The 27,226-nt window shown below is 54.6% G+C and overlaps 1 protein-coding gene across 10 annotated transcripts; it reads left to right on the top strand.

The window, feature by feature from the left end:
* Positions 1–1,280: 1,280 nt before the first annotated feature.
* Positions 1,281–26,736, top strand: UBXN11 (UBX domain protein 11). 10 transcript variants are annotated; one of them, XM_010345389.2, is made up of 15 exons: positions 1,283–1,438; positions 4,548–4,653; positions 5,429–5,457; positions 6,096–6,194; positions 10,330–10,442; positions 10,911–10,965; positions 11,388–11,464; positions 14,345–14,471; positions 23,207–23,421; positions 23,688–23,765; positions 24,711–24,831; positions 24,946–25,049; positions 26,160–26,233; positions 26,310–26,450; positions 26,528–26,736. In XM_010345389.2, the coding sequence occupies exons 2-15, from the start codon at positions 4,583–4,585 to the stop codon at positions 26,718–26,720; spliced, it is 1,497 nt and encodes a 498-aa protein (XP_010343691.1). In that variant the 5' UTR covers positions 1,283–1,438; positions 4,548–4,582; the 3' UTR covers positions 26,721–26,736. The 10 variants fall into 10 exon arrangements, with proteins under 10 accessions (XP_074236412.1, XP_010343688.1, XP_010343689.1 ...); XM_003934988.3 differs by having other exon boundaries at positions 1,284–1,438; positions 10,330–10,430; XM_074380311.1 differs by lacking the exon at positions 26,310–26,450 and having other exon boundaries at positions 1,281–1,438.
* Positions 26,737–27,226: the final 490 nt, after the last annotated feature.

The following is a 27,226-nucleotide window of genomic DNA, read 5'->3' as shown; positions in this document are numbered from 1 at the left end:
AACATGGCGGAAACCCCATCTCTACCAAAAAAATACAAAAACTAGCTGGGTGTGGTTGCTCGCGCTTGTAGTCCCAGCTACACTGGTGGCTGCGGTGAGAGGATGGCTTAAGCCAGGGAGGCAGAGGTTGCAGTTAGCAGAGTCTGCCCTTCCCTGAATGTGTGGTAGGTTAGAAAGTCAAACGGAAAATAAATTACTTTAAGAAAAAAAAAAAAAAGGCACTCTGTTGTGCAGAGAAAGGGGCTTTTGAACACGGGCACAAGGAAGTGAGTGCCTGAGATCAGAAATCAAACTCCCAGACCATCACAGCTGAAAGGGTGGAGAGATGATGATGATGATGATGATGATGATGATTAACAGCAGGAAACGTTTTTGAAAAAGTGCTGTGTACAAGTGTTTTTGTTTTTTTCGGCTTTCCCCTTTAAAATCATGTACTTCGCATTATCTTATTTAATCCTAATAGCAACCCAGTGGGGGTGGATATTATCACTATTTTACAGATATAATAACTAAGGTGTATAAAGTGTCCAAGAACACACAGTCAGGAGCCAGGACTCCTAATTCCAAAGTTCGTGCTCCTAACTGCCTTTAGCTGCTGTGGTGACTGAGTTAATCCAACACAACTTTACAGAAGAGGCTCAGGGAGGGGAAATTGTCTTACACAGTTCTTAAAAAAAAGAACTAGAATTTGTGCAAATCTGGGCGCAAATCTGGTCAAGGAATTATCACAGAAACTCAGATTTAAGAAACATTTATTAGTTCCTTCCTTCCTTCAAAACAAAAACAACAACAAAACATTTATTAAGTACTTGCATTATTGCAATCCATCCTCAAAGCGAAGTACTGTAATACTGACCGTATGGGGAAACAGGCTAAGAGCGGTAATTCCCCCCAAGATCAATTCAGCAAAATAGCGGCACTGCCGGGATCATACATTCAGGTCCACAGTCTTCCAGCAGTTTCATTAATCTAATTCCAGGTTCCTTCCTCCCGCACCTGTAAGAACCAACAGCCTCGCCCCCTCCGACCTCCGCCTCCGCCTCCGCCTCCGCCCCCGCCCCCGCCTCCGCCTCCGCCTCCGCCCCCGCCCCCGCCCCCACCCACCCCACCCCCACGCACCCCCGCCCACCCCACCCCCACCCCCGCCCACCCCACCGCACCCCACCCCACCCCCACCCCCGTCCCACCCCCGCCCCATCCCCCTGGACTTGGAGCCCGCTCAGAGCGGTGCATTCTGGGATTCGTGGTACGCCACGAAGAATGCCGACTCTGTGGGCCAATAGAATCCGAGCATAGACGACTGTATCCACCTCTGCAGTCTGCTGGTTGCTCAGGCCGCCCTCAAACTAGCCAATGAGAAGTGCACGGGTCCTGGTCGCCTAGGAAACCGCGTGACAACAAGATGGCGGCACCGCTGGACGGCTAGCGGCCCTGCATGGTGAGTCTGGCCCAAGACCTTTCTGCTCCTGGAGTCCCCACGCAGACTGGAGCCCGATCCCCGAGAGCCCCAAGGGCCCGCGAGCTCCACGGCTCCCACCGGAGAGATTCGGGACCCTGCTTGCCATGACTACGCTTGGAGGCGGGAGGAGGCGACACGGCTGCCAGGGCTGGATTAGGTTGTGATAGACGTCGCTCCCTGGGCGCGTCCTTGGGGGCATTAGGGAGTGACTGCTGGCAGCAGGTCGGACTGTGCCCCCGCCAGGGCGCTGGCTCCTGGAGGTGGCGGAAAGGCCGAGGAGGTGTGCAGAAGGATGTTGTAAGTCAAGCACAGCACTGAGTTCGGTCCTAAAGATGTGGAGGCATGGTACACAGCTTTGCTCTTAGAGCCAGGTCTGAAGTCAGTGACAAACCTACCTTAAGGAGCTTTCGGCCTGAGGGGAAGCCATAGTCCTGCCCTTGGAAGCCCCAAAGTGAAAGAGGTAGACAACTCTGTCCTCAGGGCTCTCCATTCTGAAGAAGGAAGAGACACACCCCTGCCCTCAGGAGTCCCCCCAAACGGGTGGGGAAATGCAGCCTTTGCCTGCAGTGTCCCCTGTAATCTGGGAGAAGATTAACCTGGAGACAGTGTCTGATTGGACTGGAGTGACACTGGAAGTAGGAAAGTCAGTTGGGGGCCATGTGACAGCCCCCAGAATGGGCAGTGAGAGTCCCACTAGGATGGCCGACAGTGGGCATGGAAAGAGGCAGCTATGTGTGAGAGAGTTTAACCTGCAGGGTGTGGTGTAAGAGGGAAGATGGTCTAAGAGGGAAGGAAGAGAAAAATGTTCTGGTTGGGTGACGGGGTACCATCAAGAAGGGAGAAGTGGGAGAAAGGGAGTTTGAGGAAAGATGTTGGGTTTGGTTTAGGAATTTTTTTTTCCCCATATGGCAGCTTTATTGAGATATAATTCACCTACTATATACTTCACTCCTTTACAGTGTAAATTTCAATCGTTTTTAAGTATATTGCAGTATATATTCCATTTATATGAAATGTGCAGAATGGGCAAGTCTATAAAACAGAAAGTAGATTTGTGGTTGCCTAAGGTTGGCTGGGAAAGAGGGTGAGAGCTAGAGGGTAAGTGGGAGGTGACTGCTAAAGGGTACAGGGTCTTTTAAGGCTGATGAAAATGTTCTAAAATTGTGGTAATAGTAGTACAGCTCTGTGAATATACTAAAAACTTTACACCATAAGAGGGTGAAATATGTAAATTATATCTCAAGTGAAAAGTTTGTATACTGTATAATTCCTTTTATGTAACTTTTTTGAAGTAAGAAAATTATGGAGATGGAAAATAGCGTTCTGATTGCCAGTGGTTAGGGCTGGGGGAGGGGTGCAGGATGGGCGTGACTATAAGGAAGGCCACAAGGGATATCTTGGTGGGTCTAGAATAGTTCTGTATCTTGACTGCAGTGGTAGTTACCCATGTGACTTGACCTTCGTGATTTAATCTCCCCATGAGATCAAACAGCATAGACCTATACATACAAACTGTATAGAAAATGTCAGTGTCACCGGGCGCGGTGGCTCACGCCTGTAATCCCAGCACTTTGGGAGGCCGAGGCGGGTGGATCACAAGGTCAAGAGATCGAGACCATCCTGGTTAACATGGTGAAACCCCGTCTCTACTAAAAAAAATCCAAAAAAATTAGCTGGGCATGGTGGCGCGTGCCTGTAATCCCAGCTACTCAGGAGGCTGAGGCAGGAGAATTGCCTGAACCCAGGAGGCGGAGGTTGCGGTGAGCCGAGATCGCGCCATTGCACTCCAGCCTGGGTAACAAGAGCGAAACTCCGTCTCAAAAAAAAAAAAAAGAAAAAAAAGAAAATGTCAGTGTCTATGGCCATACCGCCCTGAATGCGCCTGATCTCCCTGATCTCGTCTAAAAAATGTCAGTTCCTGATTTTGATATTGTACTGTAGTTATATAAAATGTAACTATTGAGGAGAGCTGGGTGAAGGATACAAAGATCTTTTCTAATTTCTGTGAATCTGTAATAATTTTCAAATAAGTTAAAATATAAGTGAAAAACAAACTGAAGGGGGATAAAAAGAGCTGGCCAAGGGAAGGGTGCAGGTAGGAGTAGGGGGTTGAGGCAGTGGGGACACACGTGCATTCGAAGCATTGCTAGCAGTTCAGGTGGCTCAAGTGTGGGAGGTGGCAAGATGGAAGATGAGCCTGGGCAGCACAGTGAGACTCCATCTCCAAAACCTCCCTAGTAGAGGTCCTTTGGTTCTAGATACTAGTGACTTAATCTGCTTCATTGACTGAATAGAGTAGTAGCCTTCAATGATGTCCCTCAGGGGCACTCTTTCCAGAAGGAAGAGAGAAGGAAAGGAAACTAACATTTATGAGTGCCTTCTATGTGCCAGCAACAGCAAAAACTCAGAGCAGCCCCAGCTCACATTTTTCAGTGCTTCCTTTGAGCTTGGTGCTGGGCTGGACGTTCTCTGTTCTCTCTGAATCTGCTCAGAACCCTGCCTGTGTCCATACTATTACTACTCCTATTTTACACTGAAAGAAACTGAAGGTGGGTTGCTCCAGTGAGTGGCAGAACCTGGCGTCTTAATCTTGGTGTCACATGGACTGTGTCTTCATTGAATCCTGCCTGTGGGTTGCCCTCTCTGGCTCCGAGATGTTGGAAGTCGCACCTGGTTTCTGGTGGGAGGGAAGGAGACGCTTGGGCTTTGTGCCACCCAGCTCACTGATGGATGGACAGCCTCCTGGGTAGTAGTGTTCCCAGGCTGTCAGTGTGAGGAAGTCCCAGGCTTCTGACTCATTTCTGCATTCCATCCCATCCCATCCTCACTGTCCTTTCCCAAGCACCACCAGGCCAAAGGTCTCTCAGGTCAGAGCGGACAGTCGTATTCCCAGAAGAGCCGACAGGTAACAGAAACTTCTGGAAACCTCTGTCGGGGCAGTGGAAGAGGCAAAGGGCACTTCTGCCTACACAGTGCTTCCCATTAGGAAGAGGAGCCAGGGAAGAGGAAACTTCAGGCTACCCACTGGGCCTGGAGCCCTGAGTCTGTCTCCTCTGTCCCCAAGGGCTGACTTCCTGCATTCCTCTAGGGAGTTCCTGACAGCTGGATTCTAGAAGTGGAACTATGAGCTCACCTTTGACCTCCCTTAGCAAGACCCGGAAAGTGCCCCTGCCCTCGGAACCTGTGAATCCTGGGTAAGGAGCCAGCCTTGGGGGTCTTTCTGTCCCTGCCCCTGCGTCCTGTTCCATCCTCTCATGGCCAGAGGACAATGACTCCTAGTGTCTTGGGGAATCCAAAGAAGGGTCACATAGCCTTCCCTGATCACTGTCTTTTTCTTTACATCTTCTTCTGGGGCGCCCAACTTTGGGTTTGAGCATAAACTGGATTGTGCTTTTAGTAAGGTATGGGGCCTGTAGGAGTGGCTTAGCATCCCATCTGTTTGCTCCCTGTTCACTGATTAATCTGCAAACACAGATGGTCTATGGACCCACCCTGGGCCAGGCCCTGTGTAAGGTTCTCAGTAAAGGGAATCTTTTACATCTGTCTAGCACTTTCCTGTTTTCAAAACATTTTTTACCTCTCTCTTCCTTCTTGCTCTTCGGAATACCACTTTGAGTCATTCTAAGGCCTAGGAGATTCAGAGAGGTTAAGCGACAGGCCTCAGCCTTTGCACAGCAGAGCTGGGGCTGAGCTCATGGGCTCTGCAAGCCTTGTAGTCTTCCCACCTAATCCTCTGCTCTTCACCCCTTCCCCATCCTCCTCCATTGGGCAGAGTCAGACACCTCAAAGCCTGTCTTCTGGCTCACCCCAGGCTGGGGCTGGGATTTGGGGCTGGAAGTCCTCAGGAGGCAGAGGCCTGCTTCCACCTCTTTGAGCTTTGGCTGAAGTCTGGTGCCCACAGCGCTATCCCTGGTATCATTCCAGGGGTCCTAACTTATATTTCTTCCTTCTTCCTGCCTGGGTTCCCAGGAGGCGAGGAATCCGCATCTATGGAGATGGTAAGTGTGCCCTGCCCTCATGCCCTCTTCGCCTCTCATGTGCCTGCACCTCCTACAGTTGGGCTGATGGAGAGAAAGGCCCTTATCAGCTGGAGCAGTGGCCTCCACCGTGTTTTCTGCAGCTCCTGCGCTCTTCTCCCTGAGGGCTGGGCTTCCCTCCTGGAAGCTCTCAGATTAGGAGACCCCACACCCTTGGCACAGATATTGCCACTAACATTTGAAACCTTTGACCCACTGTAGGACTGGCTAGTGTGTGCCTAGAAAGCATGCGAGGGCCAAGAGATTACCCAGCCCAGGGGTCTGTACCCAGCCTGCTTTCCCCCTCCAGCCTCCTCCTTTTCTCCCGGGAGGCCAATCCACACGTTGCCACCCTGACTCCTGTAGCTCAGGCCTTCGGATCCCCGCCCCCAACACCCCACCATGGCATTGGCATTGGCCATGCAGGTCCCCTGGGAGCTGGGCTGGAAGAACTCCAAGAACAGGCCCATTCTGGTTGGATCCTTGCTCCACAGCCTTGCGAATTCTCTCATACTCCCCGGGGTGCAGTACGTAGGCTGCTTCGCACTGGCCAGGGCCCAGGGCCTGAGTTTCCTCTAGGCGTCGGCCCAGAGTGGTGACCTAGGTATCCCTGTCTGCAGAAGATGAGGTGGACACGTTGAGTGATGGGCATGGCTCAGAAGAAAAGATCTCAGTCCCTTCCTGCTATGGCGGCATAGGTGCCCCTGTGAGTCGGCAAGGTGAGAGCAGAGGCCTGAAGGGGTCTGGGTCCTGGCAGCAGGAAAGGGCCTCAGAGAAAGGGCAAGGTGGTGGAGGCATGGCCCTTCCTCTCACCTGTTGGGTCTGAGGCAGCTTCCCCACTCCTGGCTGATTGTGGCCAGGACGTGGCTTGACATAAAGCCACAGAAGTCCCACCCTTAGCTTGAGAGACCTGGCCCAGCCCCAGGCCAAGCTGTGGCTGTAGTTACCAGGTATGATATCAGTGGGCCCAGGATTCAGAGTCAGAGAGGGATGAAGGGCCTGAGGATAGAGCTCAGCTTCCTGCTTTTGCAGGGCTCTGGCAAGGCCCAAAGTCACCTAGCTAGCCTGCTTAGCGTGGTCTACACCATCGGCAGAGGGCTGTGGCAATGCTGAGCTCATGGAGGTGCCTCAAGTGGGATGGGGCTAATCAGAGTGGCTTGCCAGAGGCGGGATTTAGCAGGTCTGAGAAAAGGGGAGATGCAGGCAGGCAGGGATGAGCTGCGCTGAGTGCTGGGCGGCATCAGGGGTTGCTGGGGCTGAGGTTAGCACTTTCCGCAAGCTCTCTAGCCGTGGTCTTGAGCAAGCGACTTCCCTTCTCTTTGTCTCTGTTGCCTCCTCTGTGAGGTGGGTGTGGGAACACTGAGGGCAGCGTATTGGGAGGATTTGATGAGACGCTCCTTGGAGGAAAGCCCCTAGCCAGCGCCTGCCACACGGGGTGCTCAGAGGGGTGGCTGCCGATCAGGAGGCCAGCCCTAGGGAAGGGCCTGCCGATCCTCCACCATGTCCCTCCATTTTACCGGTGGGGGGAATTGAGGCAGAAAAAGAGGCAGGAGGAGCCTGGCCTAAGGTCCAGCAGCCATTTAATCACAAAGCCGGGATCTCCTACACCCTGGCTGGGGTCTCTTTTTTGTTGTTGTTGTTGAGACAGAGTTTCGCTCTTGTTACCCAGGCTGGAGTGCAATGGTGCGATCCCGGCTCACTGTAACCTCTGGCTCCTGGGTTCAAGCAATTCTCCTGCCTCAGCCTTCCGAGTAGCTGGGACTAAAGGTGCAAGCCACCATGCCCAGCTAATTTTTGTATTTTTAGTAGAGACGGGGTTTCACCATGTTGACCAGGATGGTCTCGATTTTTTGACCTCGTGATCCACCCGCCTTGGCCTCCCAAAGTGCTGGGATTATAGGCGTGAGCCACCGCGCCCGGCCCAACTTATTTATTTATTTTTTTTTGAGACAGGTTCTGCTCTGTTGTCCAGGCTGGAGTGCAGTGGTGTGATCATGGCTCACTGCAACCTCAGCCTCCTAGGCACAAACACTCCTCCTGCCTCAGCCTCCCAAAGTGCTAGGATTACAGGCATGAACCACCACACCCAGCCGGGTCACGTTCAGTAGTAACCACGGCAACCAGGTTCTCTCTTTAAAAGAGCTACAGGTGTCCTCTCCCTGCTTTCCCCTGTTATCCCCTCCTCTCCCACTCCCAGACAGTATCTCTCCCTACCAAGGTAATATGAAGACTGGTCTGTGCTATTTCACTTCTCTGCCAGCAGCATCCTACACTATCCACTGCTCCTTCCTTCTCAGGACGCCCACCAAGCTCTTAGGCACCAAGCTGCTGCCCTCCCATTGCCCGCTGCTCCTAGGCTCTGCCTCTTAGCTGTCATCACCAGCTCCTTCTTTCCCCTACAGCTTTTTGTTTGTTTGTTTTGAGACCATCTTGCTCTGATGCCAAGGCTGGAGTACAGTGGCACAAATCACTACTCACTTGTAGCCTCCACCTGCCAGGCTCAAGCAGTCTTCCCACTTCAGCCTCCTGAGTAGCTGGGACTACAGGCACACACCACCATGCCTGGCTAATTTTTGTATTTTTGGTAGAAATGGGGTTTCACTATGCTGCCCAGGCTGGCCTTGAACTCCTGGCCTCAGGTGATCTGCCTGCCTCGACCTCCCAAAGTGCTGGGATTGCAGGTGGGAGCTGCCGCACCTGGGCACTCAGCTTTTCAATGTAATGTTCCTCTGGCCTGGGTTCTCCTCTGTGTCCACTGTGCCCCAGTGAGCTCACCTGTACCCCATGTGCAGACAGTTCCCAAATGTTTCTGTGTCAATTAAGACGAATTTAACTATAAGTCAAAGAAAACCCTTCCTCACCCAACAGGAACATTAGGAAGTTTTGTTATCCCGCATGCGGAGAAGTCCTAAAGAGGCAGCTCCAGGGGTGTTAATTCAGTGACTCAAAGACATCATCGAGGCTCAGGTTTCTCCATCTTTCCATTGAACCTGCCTTGACATGTCAGCCTCATGTGGTTGCACAATGATGTCTGCAGTTCCTGCTTCATACATAGAAAGGACAGTGTCCAGGGGAAGAGAAAGAAAAGGCCTGCTTCTTCCTGTATGTTTTTCTTTTCTTCATTCTCATACTTTTTTTTTTGAGACAGAGTCTCAGTCTGTCACCCAGGCTAGAGTGCAGTGGTGCGATCTTCGATCACTGAAACCTGAAACCTCCACCTCCTGGGTTCAAGCATTCTTGAGTAGCTGGGATTACAGGCATGTGCCACCATGCCGGCTGATTTTTGTACTTTTAGTAGAGACAGGGTTGTGGCATGTTGGCCAGGCTGGTTTTGGACTCCTGGCCTCAAATGATCCACCTGCCTTGGCCTCCCAAAGTGCTGGGATTACAGGCATGAGCCACCAGGTCTGTCCCATCTCTACTTAAAAAAAAAAAAAATATATATATATATATATATATATATATATATATATATATATATATATTTTCTACACTACACAGATGTAAAACTTTTTATTTTGAAAAAATTTTCAGCATACAGGAAAGTTGAAATAATAATATAGTGAATACCATACATTCTCCATCTAGATTCAACACTGATTATGTTCCTGAGTGTGGTGGCACGTGCCTGTATCCCAGCTGCTTGGGAGCTGACGTGGGAGGATTACTTGAGCCCAGGAGGTCGAGGCTGCAATGAGCTGTGATGGCACCACTGCACTTCAGCCTGAGTCACAGAACAAGTCTCTGTCTCAAAAAAGAGATAAGGCTGAGTGAAGTGGCTCAGACCTGCAATCCCAGCACTTTGGGAGGCCAAGGTGAGAGGATCACTTAAAACCAGGAGTTTGAGACCAGCCTGGACAACAAAGCAAGATCCTGTCCCTACAAAAAATAATTTTTAAAAATTGGTCAGGCATGATGGTGTGCAGTTGTCATCCCAGCTGCTTGGGAGGCTGTGGTGGGAGGATTCCTCAAGCCCAGGACTTCAATGCTGCAGTGAGCTATGGTCGTGCCACTGTACCCCAGCCTGGGCAACAGAGCAAGACTTCATCTTTTTTTTGTTTTTTTGAGACTGAGTCTTGCTCTGTCGCCAGGCTGGAGTGCAGTGGTGCCATGCAACCTCTGCCTTCCAGGTTCAGGCAATTCCTCTGCCTCAGTCTTTTGGGTAGCTGGGACTACAGGCACACCACCACGCCCAGATAATTTTTGTATTTTTAGTAGAGATGGGGTTTCCCCATGTTGTCCAGGATGGTCTCAATCTTTTGACCTCGCGATTCACCTGCCTTGGCCTCCCAAAGTGCTGGGATTACAGGCATGAGCCACCGCACCCGGCCAAGACTCCATCTCTTAAAAAAAAATTAATTAATTAATTAAAAGTGACATGGACATTTTGAAGAGCCCTGGCTACTGTTTTCTGCAGTGCTCCAAATTCTGGCTTTATCTGGGGTGTTTGCCTCACTCCTCTATCTGCCCTTTTGCCTACCAACTAACTGGACACTAGATTTGGAGGTTTGATTAGACTGAGGGTGAAATTTTTGGCAATGCTTCAGGGTGACGTGGCCCATATGTTACACCACTTCCTTGTATATGTTGGACAAATTACTCGATCCCTCTATGTATGCCTCAGTTTCCTAAAACAGTTCATTTACCTCATGAGCGTATTTCACTGATTACATGGGGGCTGATCTAAATGAAGTGTTTAGAACAGTTCCTAAGATGCCAGTGGGAGCTGCTGTCAGTTCTTTCATTTCCATTCCTGCAGCCCCTGTCCTCCTCCCTCCACCCCTACAACTTGGCCTCAGCTCTAGGCCTAGTTGTCTAAAGACCTAGGGTCTAAAGACCTTGTCTGCTTGGCAGTCCCTGGATTCCATGACTCGGAGCTGATGGCCTCCATGACGAGGAAGTTGTGGGACTTGGAGCAGCAGGTGAAGGCCCAGACTGATGAGATGCTGTCCAAGGTGGGGCCCCAGGTGGGAGAGGGCTAAGGGCTGGTCTGAGAGGCAGAGGGGCTGGGCTGGGGCCTCAGTTGGACTAGGGCGGGTGGTTTTAGGATCATCTCCCCCACTGACCTGCCCAGTTTGAGGACCGGGTGTGGCCTGGGCCTGACCTTGGTCCCTGTGATCTGAGCCAAGAGGCTGGGGGCAGGGTCCTCCCCTCAGCTGAGCAGGGCCCAGTAGACCCTGGATTGGGTGGAGCAGCAGACTTCTGAGCAGAGCGTGGCACCCCCAGATGCTGGGGTCCTCAGGTGTGGGCTGTGTCTCTCCCTACTCAGAGGAACCTTGAGGGTTATCTGAGGTCCAGGAGCAGTGGCTGTGCCAAAGGGTGGCAGGGGCTGACTGCTCCCCAGTGTCCAATGTAGGGAAAGTTCTGGAGCTTCCCGTCTGAGCAAGGCTCTGGGAACCACAGGCCCTGTGCTCACCCTGTGTCTTATGCTACAGGATCAGAAGATAGCAGCCCTGGAGGACCTAGTGCAGACCCTCCAGCAGCACCGGGGTAGGAGGCTCTTGCGGGGCTGGTCTGTGGCCCGGGTGAGGCACCTCCCCTGGGCCTGGGGTTCCTGGAATCTTGGACAATGGCTTCTGGCATCAAGAGCATCCAGCTGACTGCTGGGTGGGGTGTGGACAGCTGAGCCCACAGAGGGGCTGTGACATACCCAGGACAGTGCTGAAGTTACTCCTTGCCCTCCTGTGTGGGTCTGAGTCCTATTTGAAGTATGGAGGACAAGAGGCTCTGAGGGGGTGGCAGCCTCCCAGAGCCCATCAAGGCACCCACCACAGGGTCAGGGGAGAGATCGGGGGGCCAAGAGGCAGTTCAGGGGATCCCCAGAACAGTTTCTCCAGGTGACCCTCAGGGCAGAGCTGACCTGGCAGTGTCTTGCTGGGGCAGCTGAAGCCCATCCCTGTCTTTTCCTGAAGCTGAGGTGACCCTGCAGCGGCAGGAAGAACTGGAGGCGATGTGCGTGCAGCTGCAGCGGCAGGTCGGGGAGATGGAGGTGAGCGCGGGGGGCCCCAGGGATGCGGGCAGCCAGCAGTCCCCAGCTCTGTGGGGCGCACCCTTCAGGAACTAGGTCCAAGCCCACCTCTTTGGGCCCCTCTTCATCCCATCCCACCCAGGGCCCTGCCCTGCATTTCCCTACGCAGGACCGGCCCAGAATTTAAAGAGCCAGGGAGGTGTCCAGGGCTGGGGCACACCCCTGCTTTGGGGCCTGACCAACACTCTGAAATGCTGCTCCCCTGCTTAGCAGACCTCATGGCTCCCACTAGACTGAATTGCACAGTCCTCACTGTGGCCCCTGCAGGCCAGCCCGTGTGCCTGTTCATCTCATCTGACCCACTCTGCCCTCCAGCCATGAGGCCCTTCCTCCCAGTCTGTGACCACTTGGAACTCTTTCTCAACTCTGGGCCTTGGGCTGTGATGTTCCCTCTGCTCAAATGTTCCCCCACCTCCCGCTGGCCAGTTCCACTGTCCTCAGTCATTCTCCCGGGGCCTCCTCAGCAGGTTCTCCGTCGTGTGCTTCCTCAGTTTCTCATCTCGCTTCCCTGTGGGACTCTGAACTCCATGAAGGAGGGAGCAATTTCCTCCTGTTTATTGCTGTGCACCCAGGACCCAGCACTGAATTGGTTAAGCCATTTGCTGCCTCTTGCTCACTGGGAACTCAGTTAACCCAGTCACCTGTCTTTCTCCCACTCACACAGCCATTCAAACAGCAAGGGAACTAGAGGGACACTAGGTACAGGGAAGGGTCCCAGGCATGCATACGTCCTCTGTGTCCCCCACCCCTCCATGGGCCCTGCCAGAAGTTCTTCCTGGGATTCAGCCTCTCCCTCTTCATGCAGAGTTGGTTTCCAAAGCCCCGATCTAATTTAAGACCTCGGCAGCAAACCTCCAGGTGCAGCTGAGAGCCCTTCCTGCTCCAGGCTGTTTGTACCTGGGGCTGTCCCTGAGCAGTGGCCATGGGGTGAGGGCTATGCCAGAGCCTCAGGGCAGGGGCATGACTGCCCTTGCGTGCATCTCAGCCACCCAGTTATCATTTCGTTCATTTAACAGCCTCATCTGGAGGATCTGCCTGGGGTGGGCCTGGGGCAGAGCATGAACAAGACAGACATGGTCCCTGCCTACATGAGGCTGCCAGCCTGGGGGAAGGGGGTCAAGTGAGTACACGGGTACACAAGCACACGAAGTGCTGTGACATGATTAAATGAGTGACACCACCGGGCATGGTGGCTCATGCCTGGAATCCCAGCCCCTTTGGGAGACTGAGGCAGGCAGATCACCTGAGGTCAGGAGTTCGAGACCGGCTTGATCAGCATGGAGAAAACCCGTCTCTACTGAAAAACACAAAATTAGCCGGGCATAGTAGCACATGCCTATAATCCCAGCTACTGGGGGGCTGAGGCAGGAGAACCACTTGAACCCGGGAGGCAGAGGTTGTGGTGAGTCGAAACTGCACCATTGCACCCCAGCCTGGGCAACAAGAGTGAAACTCTGTCTCAAAAAATAAATAAATGGATGACACCCATAGAGGCTCACTGGGGGACCAACTGTGGGCATGATGTCTGGTGAGTAAGGAGGGGATGGGGGAAGAGGATCCAGGCCTTAGAGAGGAAAGGCACCACCTCCCACCACATAACTTGGCTCGTGGTCGGTGGCTGTGTAGAGAAAGAAGGAAAACGGGAAGAGGAAAGAGGTCGTAGGGGCCGAATCACCTTGGAGCCACCTGTGGTGCCAGTTGTCCTGAAAGAATGGAAAGCCATTGAAGGGCTTTAGTTTGAGAAGTGGCATGACAAAAAGACCACCCTGCTCTGTCGGGGTGGGTGGGTGGGTGGGTAAGGAGAGGACAGAGGGAGGCAGGTGCAGCCCCTGGATTGTCCAGGAGAAAGGTGATGGTGGCTTGAACTAGGGCGATGGCGACAGATGGAGCCCAGCAGATGGGTTCCAGGCTGCATTGGAGGGGACATCCCAGGCCTTGCAGGTCATTGTGGAGGAATGGGCCACAGAGGATTCCCAGGTGGATGGGGTGTCATTTCCGGAGACAGGAAAACCTGCAGCGAGGGAGGTTTGAAAGGGGGTGGGAGCCACAGTGATTAGACATCCAAGTGTAGACAGTTGGATATGTGAGTCTGGAGCTCAGGTGAGATCTGCATATATACAAATTTGGATTCTGTCCATATGTATTTGGGAGAATGTGTGGATGGAGCTGGGCTCTCACCAGTTGGTGTTGGATGGGGAAATGGCGAAGGAAATTGGAAAGGAACAGCCCAGGAGATGGGAGGAAAACTAGCAGATAGAGGTAAAGACAGACATGTGCCTGTGCGCTTGGCGGCGGGAAGGCTGGCAGTGGCTGCATGTTGAGCAGTTTCAGAGTGGCGTGGCGATGGAGCCGGGTTCCTGTGGCTTGAGAAGAGGAAGAGGGGTGTGGACGTTAAGACAGTTCAGAAGTTTCCTGTGGTAGAGGGGATGTACAGCCAAGCCCTAGGGAGGCTGGCACGTGGGTCACATCCCTCAGCCCTGCCTCCTCCTCACACTTGTGCCAGGCCACACGGCTCCTGCAACAAGCAGGCTGACTTTACCAAGCCATCGTGCGTGGGCCGGGCGCTGACGTGGGTGATTTTACTGAGTCCTCCTCATAAGCTTGTGTGGCAGGTGCTGTCATCTCCATTTTATAGAGGAGGAGGCTGAGGCTCTAGGGGCTGAAGTGGCTTTCCAAGGCCACATCCAGGAAGTGGCAAGATCCCCCCACTCATCCCTTTGTTGGGTCAGCTTGGGGGCCCTGTCACCTGGGGATTGAGGCTGGGCTCTGGGTGGACACTGCCTTTCCCTGGGAAGGGGCTGAGCTGACAGTGGCCCAGAATCTCCCCCTTCTTTCCCACAGCGGTTCCTCAGCGACTATGGCCTGCAGTGGGTGGGTGAGCCCATGGACCAGGAGGACTCGGAGAGCAAGACAGTCTCAGAGGATGGCGAGAGGGACTGGATGACAGCCAGGAAGTTCTGGAAGCCAGGTACAGTAGGGCATTCCCCAGGCCCTCTTCAAAAGGAATTCTCCAGCAGCTTGCTGTTGGCCAGCAGCTCCCCAGAGGCCCATCTCATTCATGCCCTGGCCCCCTGCCCAAGATGCCCCGGAGAGCCCACACCTTGCCCCTGGCACAGTGCAGGGGTGGCCTCGGCCTCCATCACTGAGCACTTCAACTGCTGGCCCATTTCTCCCCAGTCCCGCCTCTGCTGTCTCTTGCTCATCTGTCAGAGACCCAGAGATACAAGAGGTAGCAAGGCCTCACTTGCCTCAGGTTGCATAGTCTACAAAATGTCACCCATCTAGAAGCTGTTGCCTTTGATAAGCAATCCTTCTGGCCGGGTGCAGTGGCTCACACCTGAATCCCAGCACTTTGGGAGGCTGAGGTGGGCAGATCACCTAAGGTTAGGAGTTCAAGACCAGCCTGGCTAACTTGGCGAAACCCTGTCTCTACTAAAAATACAAAAATTAGCCGTGTGTGGTGGCACATGCCTGTAATCCCATCTACTCAAGAGGCTAAGGCAGGAGAATTGCTTCAAGCTGGGAAGTGGAGGTTGCAGTGGGCTGAGACTATACCACTGCCTTCCAGCTTGAGTGGCAAGAGTGAAACTCCGTCTCAATTAAAAAAAAACAACAACAAAAAACAAAAACAAAAAAGTCCTTCTGTTCTAGAAACTGCTCCCAGATTGCCCTCTCCAGGTTTGCTTATGGCCATCGGAATCCACCTACTTCTGTGGGCCCCCACCATGTCTTGTTTTTAACTTGGCCGCTAATATCTAGAGGGATTTTCCCCCCACAGTCTCCTCCTGTGGATTTGGGTCCATAGAACTGGCCATTTCCGAAAACCAGGCCCATTCTCTTCAAAGAATGGAGATTGTCACCCAGAAGATGCTTCTCCAGGCACTAGAGTAAGGCACACCTGGGCCCTCATCTCGATGCCACCGCTCATCTCAGATGTGACCAGGGCAGGTGACCTCCTTTCTCTGGGCCTCACTTCATCAACAAAACAGGAGTGTTCTTCCTAGGAATTACAAGAGCAAATGAGTTAAACGCAGAACGCTTGGCTCTGGACTTGGAGCCATTGGCCTGACAAACAGGAGCCCTTGTTTCCAAAGTCAGAGGGCAGGGGTGGTCCCCGGGGAACAGGAGCGCAGCTCCCAAGGGGCCCATTTCGAAGACGATGATACCTTCTCGGTTTCCCGTTTCCTGCTAGGTAAAAACCCAGACTCTAACTAAATAGGATAATCCTGTCTCCTCTTTAGGCCCGGGCTGTGGCCAGAGCCCCCCACATCTCAGGGTGCGGCACCCTCACCGCTTGTTCTAAAAGCATCACTTCCCATTTGTGCGTCATTTGCAGCTTTTGTTTTTTTCTTGTTGCCCAGACTAGAGTGTAGTGGTGTGATCTCAGCTCACTGCAACCTCCACCTCCTGGGTTCAAGCAATCCTCCTGCCTCAGCCTCCCGAGTAGCTGGGATTACAGGCGCCTGCCACCATGCCTGGCTAATTTTTGTATTTTTAGTAGAGACAGAGTGTTGCTGTGTTGGCCAGGATGGTCTCGAACTCCTGACCTTCTAATCTGCCTTGCTTGGCCTCCCAAAGTGGTGGGATTACAGGCGTGAGCCACCGTGCCTGGCCATTTGCAGCTTTCAAAGAATTTTCTTTTTTCTGTTTTTTTTTTTTTTTTGAGACGGAGTTTCGCTCTTGTAATCCAGGCTGGAGTGCAATGGCGCGATCTCGGCTCACCGCAACCTCCGCCTCCCGGGTTCAGGCAATTCTCCTGCCTCAGCCTCCTGAGTAGCTGGGATTACAGGCATGCGCCACCATGCCCAGCTAATTTTTTGTATTTTTAGTAGACACGGGGTTTCACCATGTTGACCAGGATGGTCTCGATCTCTTGACCTCTTGATCCACCCGTCTCGGCCTCCCAAAGTGCTGGGATTACAGGCTTGAGCCACCGCGCCCGGCTTTTTTTTTTTTTTTTTTAAGGCAGGGTCTCACTTTTGCCTAGGCTGAGTGCAGTGGCACAATCATGGCTCACTGCAGCCTAAACCTCCTGGGCTCAAGCAGTCCTCCTACCGAAGCTGTCTGAGTAGCTGGGACTGCAGCCACATGCCACCAAAGCCAGCTGATTTTATTTTTTGTAGAGTTGAGGTCTTGCTGTGTTGCCCAGGCTGATCTTGAACTCCTGGATGCAAGTGATCCTCCTGCCTCAGCCTCCCAGAGTGCTGAGATTACAGTTGTGAGCCACTGTGCCCGCCAGCATCTTCATAGCCTTCATAGCCTTGACAGGGGCAGGGGTTATTCCATTTCACAGATGGGTCAAGGGAGGCACTTAAGGAGTCTATGGACTCATTGAGGGGAGAGGGGCAAGACTTAAGGCTGAGAGCCCATTAGAAGGCAGCTGGTCACCGAGGCAGAAGATAAGATGATGTCCAGCTCGAGGGTGGGGATGGTGAGAAGGTACTGGCAGAGAGATTTAGGTGGAATTTGTGGCTTTGGTATCTGTACATGAGGGGGACCGGAGGAGTCAGGGATGACCCAAGGGAGCACAGCTACGGAAAAGATGCTGAGTCCATTTGGGACACAGCAAAGCTGGAGGCTATTCGGCCCGGATGTTGCTGGGAAGGGGAGCGTGGCCCTGCTGCCCAGGACACTGTAGGCCCTGGCATGCCAGCACCAAAGCTCTAACTGAACCCAGGGTGGGTGTCATGGGGAGAGTTCTCCTGGGAGCCCTGGCGTGAGTGTGAGGTGAGGCCCTATCAGGTGGCTGCAGGTGCTCTAAGAATGTCTATCCGGGGTCTAGGCCACAGGCCCACCAGTGCCGTACCCCAGGCCCTGCCGTGGCAGGTGGGGCTCAGGCTTCAGGTGGCCTGCCATCTTGTTGCCAGGCAGCCTTCCTCCTGGCCAGGGCCACCTCCCCGCTCCTTTCCAGATGGCTGGTTTCTGGACCTGGCTCTGTGGATTCCTACTCTGCCCTGATTGGTTGGTTGTTCTCTGAGTGCCTCAAGTCAAAGTCACTTGTGAAAAACACCACCACTCCATTGGAGGCCCTGGCCACATGGCCCCTCCATGCCTTCTCTTCCTTCTTTTGTTTTTTGATTTTTTCAGCTTGGGAGGGGCCTTGATTCAGCTCTTCTTGCCAGATGAATGACATGTTTTTCCATCACTAGCAGCTTCTGTTCCTGGGATTTCTCTCTCCCCTGCATCCCCATTCCTCTCTCCCCAGGTGCCCAGGGCCCTTAGGCTCACATCCCGCTGGCCTGACGCTCACTGATGGCTCTGCTCTCCCTCTGTTGGAGATGCTCCCACAGGCACTGGGGTGGAGGCTCGTGGAGTGTGAGCCAGAGCCGTCTGCTGAGCCGGGGGATGATTCAAACGTTCTGGAGTCTGGGACTCTTGCCTTAGGCAGGAGGGCTGGTGGGGGTGTGAAGGGGCCCAGCAGTGGGGAAGCCATGCAGAGGCTTGGCCTCAGGCTGGATTGCTCACTCTCCCGCTCTCTCTGCCAGCTTCACAGAGGATGATGCTGTGCCAGATGCTTCAGGGTCCTTGGAGACATGAAAGGGACAGTCCTGCTCTGGTCACACACCACTTGGGCCAGGTGTTGGGCCTCGGGGCTGAGAGCTCTGGTCAGCTCTGAGGTTCTCACGCCCCTCCCACTGGCGCTTTCTGAGCTCCTCACTCCCTGCTTCCTGTTCCCCTGAGAATCCTGACCCTCCCATCCCCCTCTGAGGTCCCCACTTCCCCCACCCCAGTCAGTCCCTGCCTCCCTCCGTGGCTCCACCTCTCCTTGCCAGCACCTTGAATGCCTCCCTCCTTCCTCCCAAGCCCCATACTCTTGAGTCTAGTTTGGAGACTCCCTGACTCCGCAGCTTGTGTGACTTGCCCCTGGGCCTGCCCTTCAATCCCCCAGCCACAGCTGCCTGGCCCAGCTCCTCCCCACCTGCACTTTCACTTCCAGCCTTTGCTCCTGCTCTGTCCCCACAGAGTGCCTCTGCCCCCTTCTCTTTCCCCTGGCCAGCAAACCTGCCTGCCCTGTGTGGACTGTGCTGCTGCTGTGGCTTCGTGGCGAGGGTTCTCCTTGAGGGAAGGGGCTAAAGGCTCTGGCTGAGGCGGGGTTCAGGTCGGGTCAGACCCCAGATCGCCAACTTGCTGACCCCCTCTGAGTTCCTTTCCTCCTCAGTCGTGCTGAAGGGCTCCTAGGGCCACTGAGTGGATGTGGTAATGAACTGTGACAGCCACTGTCACCTAGCCGTTGTCATGCTTGTCCCAGTGCTTGGCACATGGGCAAGGGCATGTGTTGCTGCGTGTGATTGGCTGTGATGCCCATGCGCCCAGGCTCGGATGATCAGAGCACGCTGTGACAATCGTCTGCACAGGATGAGGTGGGGACAGGGTGGTGCATAGCTCAATGGCAGGGGCCAGAGAGAGCTGCAGGTGGGACCCAGCAGGCCTGAGTTCAGATCCTGCCCTGCCACAGGCTGGCCGAGTGCTCTGGCAGTGACCAGCCCCGCAGGGCCTCCTTTCCTGCACTGGCCCCTCTGAGGCGCAGAGGGACTGCCATAAAGTGCCCAAGTGGGGCCGGCTTGCAGGTGTGTGGTAATGGTGGTTCCACTTCCTGTTGCAACTGTCTGCCTGAGGGCCCGGCAGGCACAGGGAGGGCGGCACCACGTGAACTGCTGGGGTGCCACGGCACTCGTGCAGTGAGGGGCTGCCAGCTCTCCACTGAGATGGTAGGGTTTGGCCCGCTTCTGGGCTCCACAGCCCCCTCAGTGATACTTACACATGCCATTGACAACTGTTTGCCACCCTTTTGTCTTCACTCTGGGCATGGCCTGGCAGGGCCTAGCAGAGCATGGGTGCTCCTGCTTCTAGTGGCCCAGCTACTCTGGGCCAGGCCCAGGGCTCAACGCTCCCGAGTTCAAGGGGTACCCAGCATGGCTGAAAGGCAAACAAGCAAGCAGATAGCAGTGGCCTGTGACGAGGGCCCAGGGAGCCGGCCCAAGGGCTGCAGGCATATACCCTCAAGGTGCGTGGTGGGGCGGGGATGCTCCTAGCAAGGCTTCAGGAGGAGGTTGGGGTGAGTGGGAGCAGCTTGCGCCGACGTCGGGCGGGTGGGTGGTGCTAGGGACAACAGTCGCCATCTGCCAAGCACTTCTGAGCTTCACAGCAGCCCTGTGACGTGTGGGAGCTTTTATTGTCTTCATTGTACAGAAGAGGAAGCTGAGGCCTCTAGAGGCCCAAGGTCACAAAGCTTGGAAGTGCCCTGCAGTGCCCAGCAGAGAGCAAGGGTGGGGGCATGTTGAGGGGAGGCTGGGTAGCCCAGGTGCTAAGTAAGGGTCTTGGGAGTTGGGCCAAAGAGCTTAGACTTGACCTCCCTGCTCCTCATTTTAATACGCTTGTGGGCTCTCAAAGTTGGATGAGACCTCAGAGGTGATCTCCCAGCGTTACCACCTTCCCTGGAAAAGGGACCCGAGTTAAGCAGCCTCCCAAGAGCCAGTGTTGAGAGGCAGCCTACGTGATCACTGACCACTGAGGCTGAGTCACTTGGGCCCTGCAGGCTGCATGATCTGGGGCGTGACACCTCACAAGGCCCAGTTTCCTCATCTGTAAAACAGGAACAGTGATGCCTGCCTTCCGGTGCTTGGCACGGTGGCGTCATTGAGACAGGTTCACCAGCTGGAGCTTGCAGGCAGCACAGGGTTCTTACCCTCTCCCCATTGTGCAGAAAGGACAGCTGTGGCTGAAGGAGGAAATGCCTCCCCATTGGAGTTCTGCTGCTAGCTCAGGGCAGGCCTGGGACTTGCCCTCTGACCTTCCTCACCCTGTGCGACACCGCCCACCCTGACTGCACCTCTCTCCATCAGGCCTCTGTTGAACCCTTGCGGGGTGGGTGACTGCTGACTGGCTTCCCACGGTCCTGCTGTGGTAGCTCTTCCTGTCTCACTCTTTCAGTACTGGTTTGCCCAGAGCTGTGGTGGTTCTTCTGGACCCAGTCTCGTCTCTGTCACATCCAACGCCTGCTGAACCCACCCGCTTTTACTTCTTTAAGCCAGCACCGTTTTCTTGGCAAGCTTCGCTCTTCCCTTCCATCGTTGCTCTGCGCCCTCCCTGTTCTGACCCCATCCCATGTCGATGACCCATGTTCATCAGCCTGAAAAAGCCTCCCTCCCCGGGAGGCGGCAGGAGCACTGGATTAGGAGCTGGCGTATTTGGTGCTCTTCCTGGCTCTGTCTGGTCTGATCAGGCCATGCATCTGACCTTTCTTTTTTTTTTTTTTTTTTTTGAGACGGAGTTTCCCTCTTGTTACCCAGGCTGGAGTGCAATGGCGCGATCTCGGCTCACCGCAACCTCCGCCTCCTGGGTTCAGGCAATTCTCCTGCCTCAGCCTCCTGAGGAGCTGGGATTACAGGCACATGCCACCATGCCCAGCTACTTTTTTGTATTTTTAGTAGAGACGGGGTTTCACCATGTTGACCAGGATGGTCTCGATCTCTTGACCTTGTGATCCACCCGCCTCGGCCTCCCAAAGTGCTGGGATAACAGGCTTGAGCCACCGCGCCTGGCCCCAGCATCTGACCTTTCTAGGCCTCACTTTCCCCATCTATAACGAGGAGGGAGCCCTGGCAAAAGCAAGACCCTGTCTCTACAAAACAAACAAAAAAATTTTTTTTAATTAGCAGGGTGTGGTGATGCCTGCCTGTGGTCCCAGATATTTGGGAGGCTGAGGTGGAAGGATCAGTTGAGCCCGGGAGGTCAAGGTTGCAGTGAGTCGTGATCATGCTGGTGCACTTCAGCCTGGGTGACAGAGGGAGACCCTCTCTCAAAGAGAAAAGAAAAAAAAGAGGGTTGAGGCTGGCGTTGTTGTATGAGATGATCTGTTCTGCTACTGTTTTCAGGTTCACCAGTTTGGTTTTAAAGTAGTTGTTAAAATAATGTCTTGATATCATTCTGTTAGGTGAGTTTTTCCTGGGACTCTCAGGGACTATGGGGGAACCCCAGGAGGAGGTGGGGGCAGGGATAGCCCCTTCAACGGTAGGAAGTATAGGGGAAGGAGAAGGCCAGCTGGGGCCTACCGTTTCACCCGCTGCAAAGGCAACAGGAAACACATCTGCACCTCCCTGGTACCGCCACTGCACTGCTGAGGGGAAGGGAATTCAGTCCCCAGAGCCCTGACCCACATCCTGCCGCAGCCTGCCTGTCCTGTTGAAAAACAGCCTCTCCGAGGCCCCCAAAGTTACTGGTGTGTGGTAGCGTATACCTGAACGGATTACTTACTTGGGGGCCAGGTCCTCTCAAAGATGACAACAGACCCCTGGTCTGTCCCCAGCCAGCATCCACCTGCCCTCCACCTTTCTGCTTTGTTATCTGTCACAGCTGTCCCCACCCTTCATCTTTTCCCCCGAAGCCAGTGCACAGCTGTATGCCCCACACATTTTTCAGAAGAGGAGGCCAGAGCTTTGTCAGTTTCTCAAAGGGGTCTGTGACCCAGAAATAGTTGCACAACCTAAGGTCTGTCCCATATCTGTTCTGTCCAGCAGCTGTCCCTACATCCTCCCTAAGAGCCGTCTGTCCCTCTTCTGACCTCCCTCTCCTGATGGTGCAGATGGGTGGGAAAACAGACTTTGAGAGTCATCCCTGGCTCCCTTCCTAGTTCCTCCTTTCATTTACCACGTGGCTAGGAAAGAGTCGTTTTTCATTTCTGTGGGCCTGTTTCCTCATGTGTAAAATGGAGATAAACAACCCCTGCCTCATAGCCTCAGGGTTGGCCTAAGGACCATATGTGCAAGGTGGAGTTGGACACAGTAGCAAACACGGACAGGGTGCATGTTCCAAGCTGGCTCTTACGTGGTCATCCTGGAGCCTTACAGCCATCCTAGGGGGCAGATACTACTGTCATCCCATTCTAGAAGAGAATGCTGCAGCACAAGCATTAAATGATGGGTCTAAGGTCACACAGGTAGAAGTGGAGGAGCTGGGATTTGAACCCAGAAGACCTTGATCCAGAGCTGGGAGCTCTGCCCTGTGCTTTTCAGCTGCCAACCCAGTGCCTGACACAGATCTGAGATCAGGTCCTGCTTTTGCTGCCTACTGCTGTGTCCCTCGCAAGCCATGTAACTTTCTCTAACCCTCCGTTTCCTCATCTGAAAAATGGAAGTGATTATAGTCTTTAAAGATAGGCTTGAGGCCGGGCGTGGTGGCTCAAGCCTGTAATCCCAGCACTTTGGGAGGCCGAGGCGGGTGGATCACGAGGTCGAGAGATCGAGACCATCCTGGTCAACAAGGTGAAACCCCGTCTCTACTAAAAATACAAAAAATTAGCTGGGCATGGTGGCGCGTGCCTGTAATCCCAGCTCCTCAGGAGGCTGAGGCAGGAGAATTGCCTGAACCCAGGAGGCGGAGGTTGCGGTGAGCCGAGATCGCGCCATTGCACTCCAGCCTGGGTAACAAGAGCGAAAACTCCGTCTCAAAAAAAAAAAAAAAAAGATAGGCTTGTAAGAAGTGGGGATGAGATACGGATAGTAACCCCCTAGCCCAAAATAAATGCTCAATAAAAGACAGCTGCTGTTATTATCTAGTGTTAGTTGTCCTTCCTTTTCCCCAGGCAGTTACTTAAGGAGACACTAACACCACTGCCAAGCTTGGGAGGGAGCCGCAGAGGCCAGGGCTGCTGGGACACGGCAGTCAAGAGGCAGCTTATAGGTGTCTGTCTGTCCTCTTTGCCAGGGGACTCACTGGCGCCCCCTGAGGTGGACTTTGACAGGCTGCTGGCCAGCCTGAAGGATCTTAGTGAGCTGGTGGTAGAGGGTGACACCCAGGTGACACCAGTGCCTGGCGGGGCACGGCTTCGTACCCTGGAGCCCATCCCACTGAAGCTCTACCGGAATGGCATCATGATGTTCGACGGGCCCTTCCAGCCCTTCTATGATCCCTCCACACAGGTAGGAGTGGTGTAGGGGGCAGTGTGCTAGTGCCCCTGCTCTCCACTGTTAGTTGGGGATGATGGAGCCAGCTCCCCCCAGGCCCAGCCTGCCCTCCACAGGGCACCCAGACCTGCAGAGGCCCCTCCCCAAGCCCTGGGACTCAATGTTTCCAGAGGGTGCGGCATTGGGTGACCCCGGATCTAGGGACTGGCATCCAGACCAGTGGCAGGGCAGGGTGGGTGCAAGCCCCAGGCCACCCCTTCACTTTTTTTCTCCCCTTACAGCGCTGCCTCCGAGACATACTGGATGGCTTCTTTCCCTCCGAGCTCCAGCGACTGTACCCCAATGGGGTCCCCTTTAAGGTGAGCTGCTCCTCAAACCATACTTTTGGAGATTTTGGATGGAGTGGGTATACGCGACCTCACTAAGCAACTCCCATTCTGAGGGGAAGCCACTGCACCCCCTGGGGGACCCTAGCCTTCCAGGAGGATGAGCCTGAAACCCAGCTGGGAAGGGAGCGGAGAGGCTGAGCAGCAAGCAGCGCCCTCTGCTGGCACCGTGGAGACAGCCTTGGCTGCAGGGCCACTGCCTCCTATTTCTCCCCAGCCTTCAGGACACCTTGACAAGCTGCGGTCCCTGCAGAAGTGGCCCGGCTTCCCCCAAGCCTCCTGAAGCTATCTGGGTAGGGTGGGAGGTAGGGCTGTGAGCCACAAATGCAAAGCAGAGCGGACAGATGTTGGGACTCAAGGACAAGGTAGAGCTGGCCTGTGGAGCCACCACCGGAGCCCACGAGGCTACGTGTTCCAGAGGGTGGTGGGTTAGTGCCGCAGCGAGGGCATGTCAGGGAGGGAGCATGTTGCCACCAGAGCTCAGGAAACAGCATGAGTCATGACTGGGGGTGTTGAGGGCATCTGTGCCACCATGGGGGCCTCGTAGCTATCCCTTGATGAGGGAAGTGAGGCGCCATGTATGATGATGGGGTTTGTGCTGCAGACTGGACAAAAGCACGGGCTTCGTCCTCTCCTGACCCCCTCACACTGTTTTCCTGGTAGGCTCCTGAGATGGCTCTGAGGAGGATGTCGGTACTGCAGATTCAGCTAGTGTGGATAGGGTGCTTGTAGGAGCAGCAGGGCCCAGGGAGGTGACATTAGAATGAACTATGGCTCTCCTGAGGCCTGGGTTTCCTCATCTTTAAAATGTGGGTTGCATTAGACCATGCCCTGGCGTGTGTTTGGGCAAATAGCGATGAAAGTGGGGCCAAGGGCTGAAGAGCTGGGCCCGCTGCCATCTCCCTTCTTTCTTGCCAGGTGAGTGACTTGCGCAATCAGATCTACCTGGAGGATGGGCTGGATCCCTTCCCAGGCGAGGGCCGTGTGGTGGGCCGGCAGCGGATGCGCAAGGCCTTGGACAGGGTGGAGAAGCACCCAGGTGAGTTTGGCCTCCAGGCTGAGCCAGGGCCCCGGGAACTGAAGAACAAGCTTCAGGCGGGCTCCAGCACCACTCAGTCCTTCCTGGGCCTCGGTTCCCAATGCCCCCCTGCAGGCTCCAGGATGACTGCTGAGAAATTTCTGAACAGGCTTCCCAAGTGTGTGATCCGGCAAGGCGAGGTGATTGACATCCGGGGCCCCATCAGAGATACCTTGCAGGTGAGGCCAACCCTGACTCCCCTGCCAGAGCAGTGTCCTATCTGGAGACTCAAGCTTGGGGCCCCTGATGAGTCCCTCAGAGCTGTTGCTCCACTGTCTCCTGAAAACTGTGAGGCTGGTGAGGGCAATGGCTGGGCCCCAGGAAGCAGCTGGGTTGGTTGTAAGAGGGCTAAAGTAAGAGTCCAGGCCAGGGGCGAGCCCAACACCCAGGCCACCCCATCAAGGTCTAAGCCAAAATATCCAACTCAGTACTGGGTACTCCCTTGGTGGCGACCCTACAGGCCCCTCAGACTCTACCTGGCCCACATCATTCTGTCTCCTCACTCTATCCTGCTTCTCCTTCTAGGTGTCCACCTGTGAAAGGCACCAAACCTGTTTCTCAGGCCTCCTCTGCCTCCCTTACCCATGCATTGCTAAGTCCTGTCTGGTCTGTTCACCCCCAGAACTTCTTCCAGATGCACATCTTCTCCCCATTAACGGCACCCACCACCCTAGTCTAGGGTCTAGAGTGTCTCTCCCAGACAGCTGCCTCCCACCACCACTCCTGCCCCTGCTGACCATCCTCCAGGCTACCTTTCCTGTTGAAATCTTCCAGTGGTTCTTGGTATAAAGCCAGGTTCCTTATGCTGGCACTCAAGGCCCATCCTACATTGCCAGGCCCCTCCTCACACCAGCTTTTCCCTTTCAGTCCAGCTGATCCCCAGCTTCAGCCACACATACTGCTGGCAGTTGCCCAAATGTATCACCTCCTCTAGGAAGCTTCCCCTGACCCCAGCATCTTCGTTGATGCTGTCTGGAATATCCCTGCACCCCTTCCATTTCTAAGAACTCGCACTCATCCTTCAGTCACAGCTCAGTTGTCATTTTCCAGGGAAAGCCTTCCCTGACCCCAGGCTGCGATAGGCTTCCAGCCTGGTCATTGTCTCCATTAGACAGAGCCTCCTTCCCCTTCCATGACCTCTCCTCTGGCCTTGGTTCACACAGAACACCCCTTCCCACTTTGCTCATTGGTCTCATCTGTCTCTGGTCAAGGATGTGTCCCTCTAATGATTGGGGGGATGACTCAAATGGGGCCTAAGGCTCCGTTCCGCCTCCGTTGATACCTTCTAGAATTGCTGCCCATTGCCTGCCCGGATCCAGGAGATAGTGGTGGAGACGCCCACCTTGGCCGCTGAGCGAGAGAGGTGAGGGCAGGACAGGCAGGTGAGGGCCTGGGGGCGTGGGGTCACTGGAAGTGCTGATGGCCTCTGGGCTGTGCAGGAGCCAGGAGTCGCCCAACACGCCGGCACCCCCGCTCTCCATGCTGCGCATCAAGTCTGAGAATGGGGAACAGGTCTTCCTACTGATGATGCAGCCTGACAACACCATCGGGGATGTGCGAGCCCTGCTATCGCAGGCCAGGTGGGGGCAGGGCAGGGCCGGGGCCACAGAGGGGCTGGCCCCACTGCCCAGCCTGATCTGCTGTGCCTGGTCCCCAGGGCCATGGATGCTTCTGCCTTTGAGATCTTCAGCACGTTCCCGCCTACCCTCTACCAGGATGATGCACTCACGCTGCAGGCTGCAGGCCTTGTGCCCAAAGCAGTACTGCTGCTGCGGTCACGCCGAGACCCGAAGTCCAGCCTGAACTTCAGTTCTGGTCCCTGTCCTGGGCCCGGCCCCAGCCCCCAATAAAGCACTGCCCCCTCAACCCGCTGCTCCACCAGGCTCTCAGGGGTGGGCCATCGTGCCAGGCGTGTAGGAAAGGCCTGGGACCAGCTGGGCCAGGGAGAGGGCGGTGCTGACCCGCCCCTTGGTAACTCGAGCCCCAGCTGGCGGGCTTGGCTGCTGGGTCTTTGTCTTCTAGGTTCCTCTTTCTCCCAAGAAGGGCTAAGTGGATCCTGTGGAGGGAGGGATGCCGTGGAGGGAAGGAGTTGGCCCCAGCTGGGGCAGCAGAGCCTTACTGTGAACGTGTGCAGCCAGCAGATACCTGTGCACAGAAAGGCACAGACCCACTCTTCAACTCGTGAGGGCACTTCAACACTGCACAAAGCCATTTTGCCACTATGGGTACCCACCTCCCACGACTCATACTTAGCCATTCTGCTCCAACATAGGCAAGCGCATGGGATGGCCACACTCGCTGACAGGCATGCAAATGTGCAGTACACACAAGGCACAGCGTGATGTGGACACCATCA

The sequence above is a fragment of the Saimiri boliviensis genome, chromosome 11 (genome assembly GCF_048565385.1).
Source record: "Saimiri boliviensis isolate mSaiBol1 chromosome 11, mSaiBol1.pri, whole genome shotgun sequence".
NCBI lineage: Eukaryota > Metazoa > Chordata > Mammalia > Primates > Cebidae > Saimiri > Saimiri boliviensis.
Note: the sequence above shows the minus strand (reverse complement) of the source record. Positions and strands in the feature narration are given on the sequence as shown.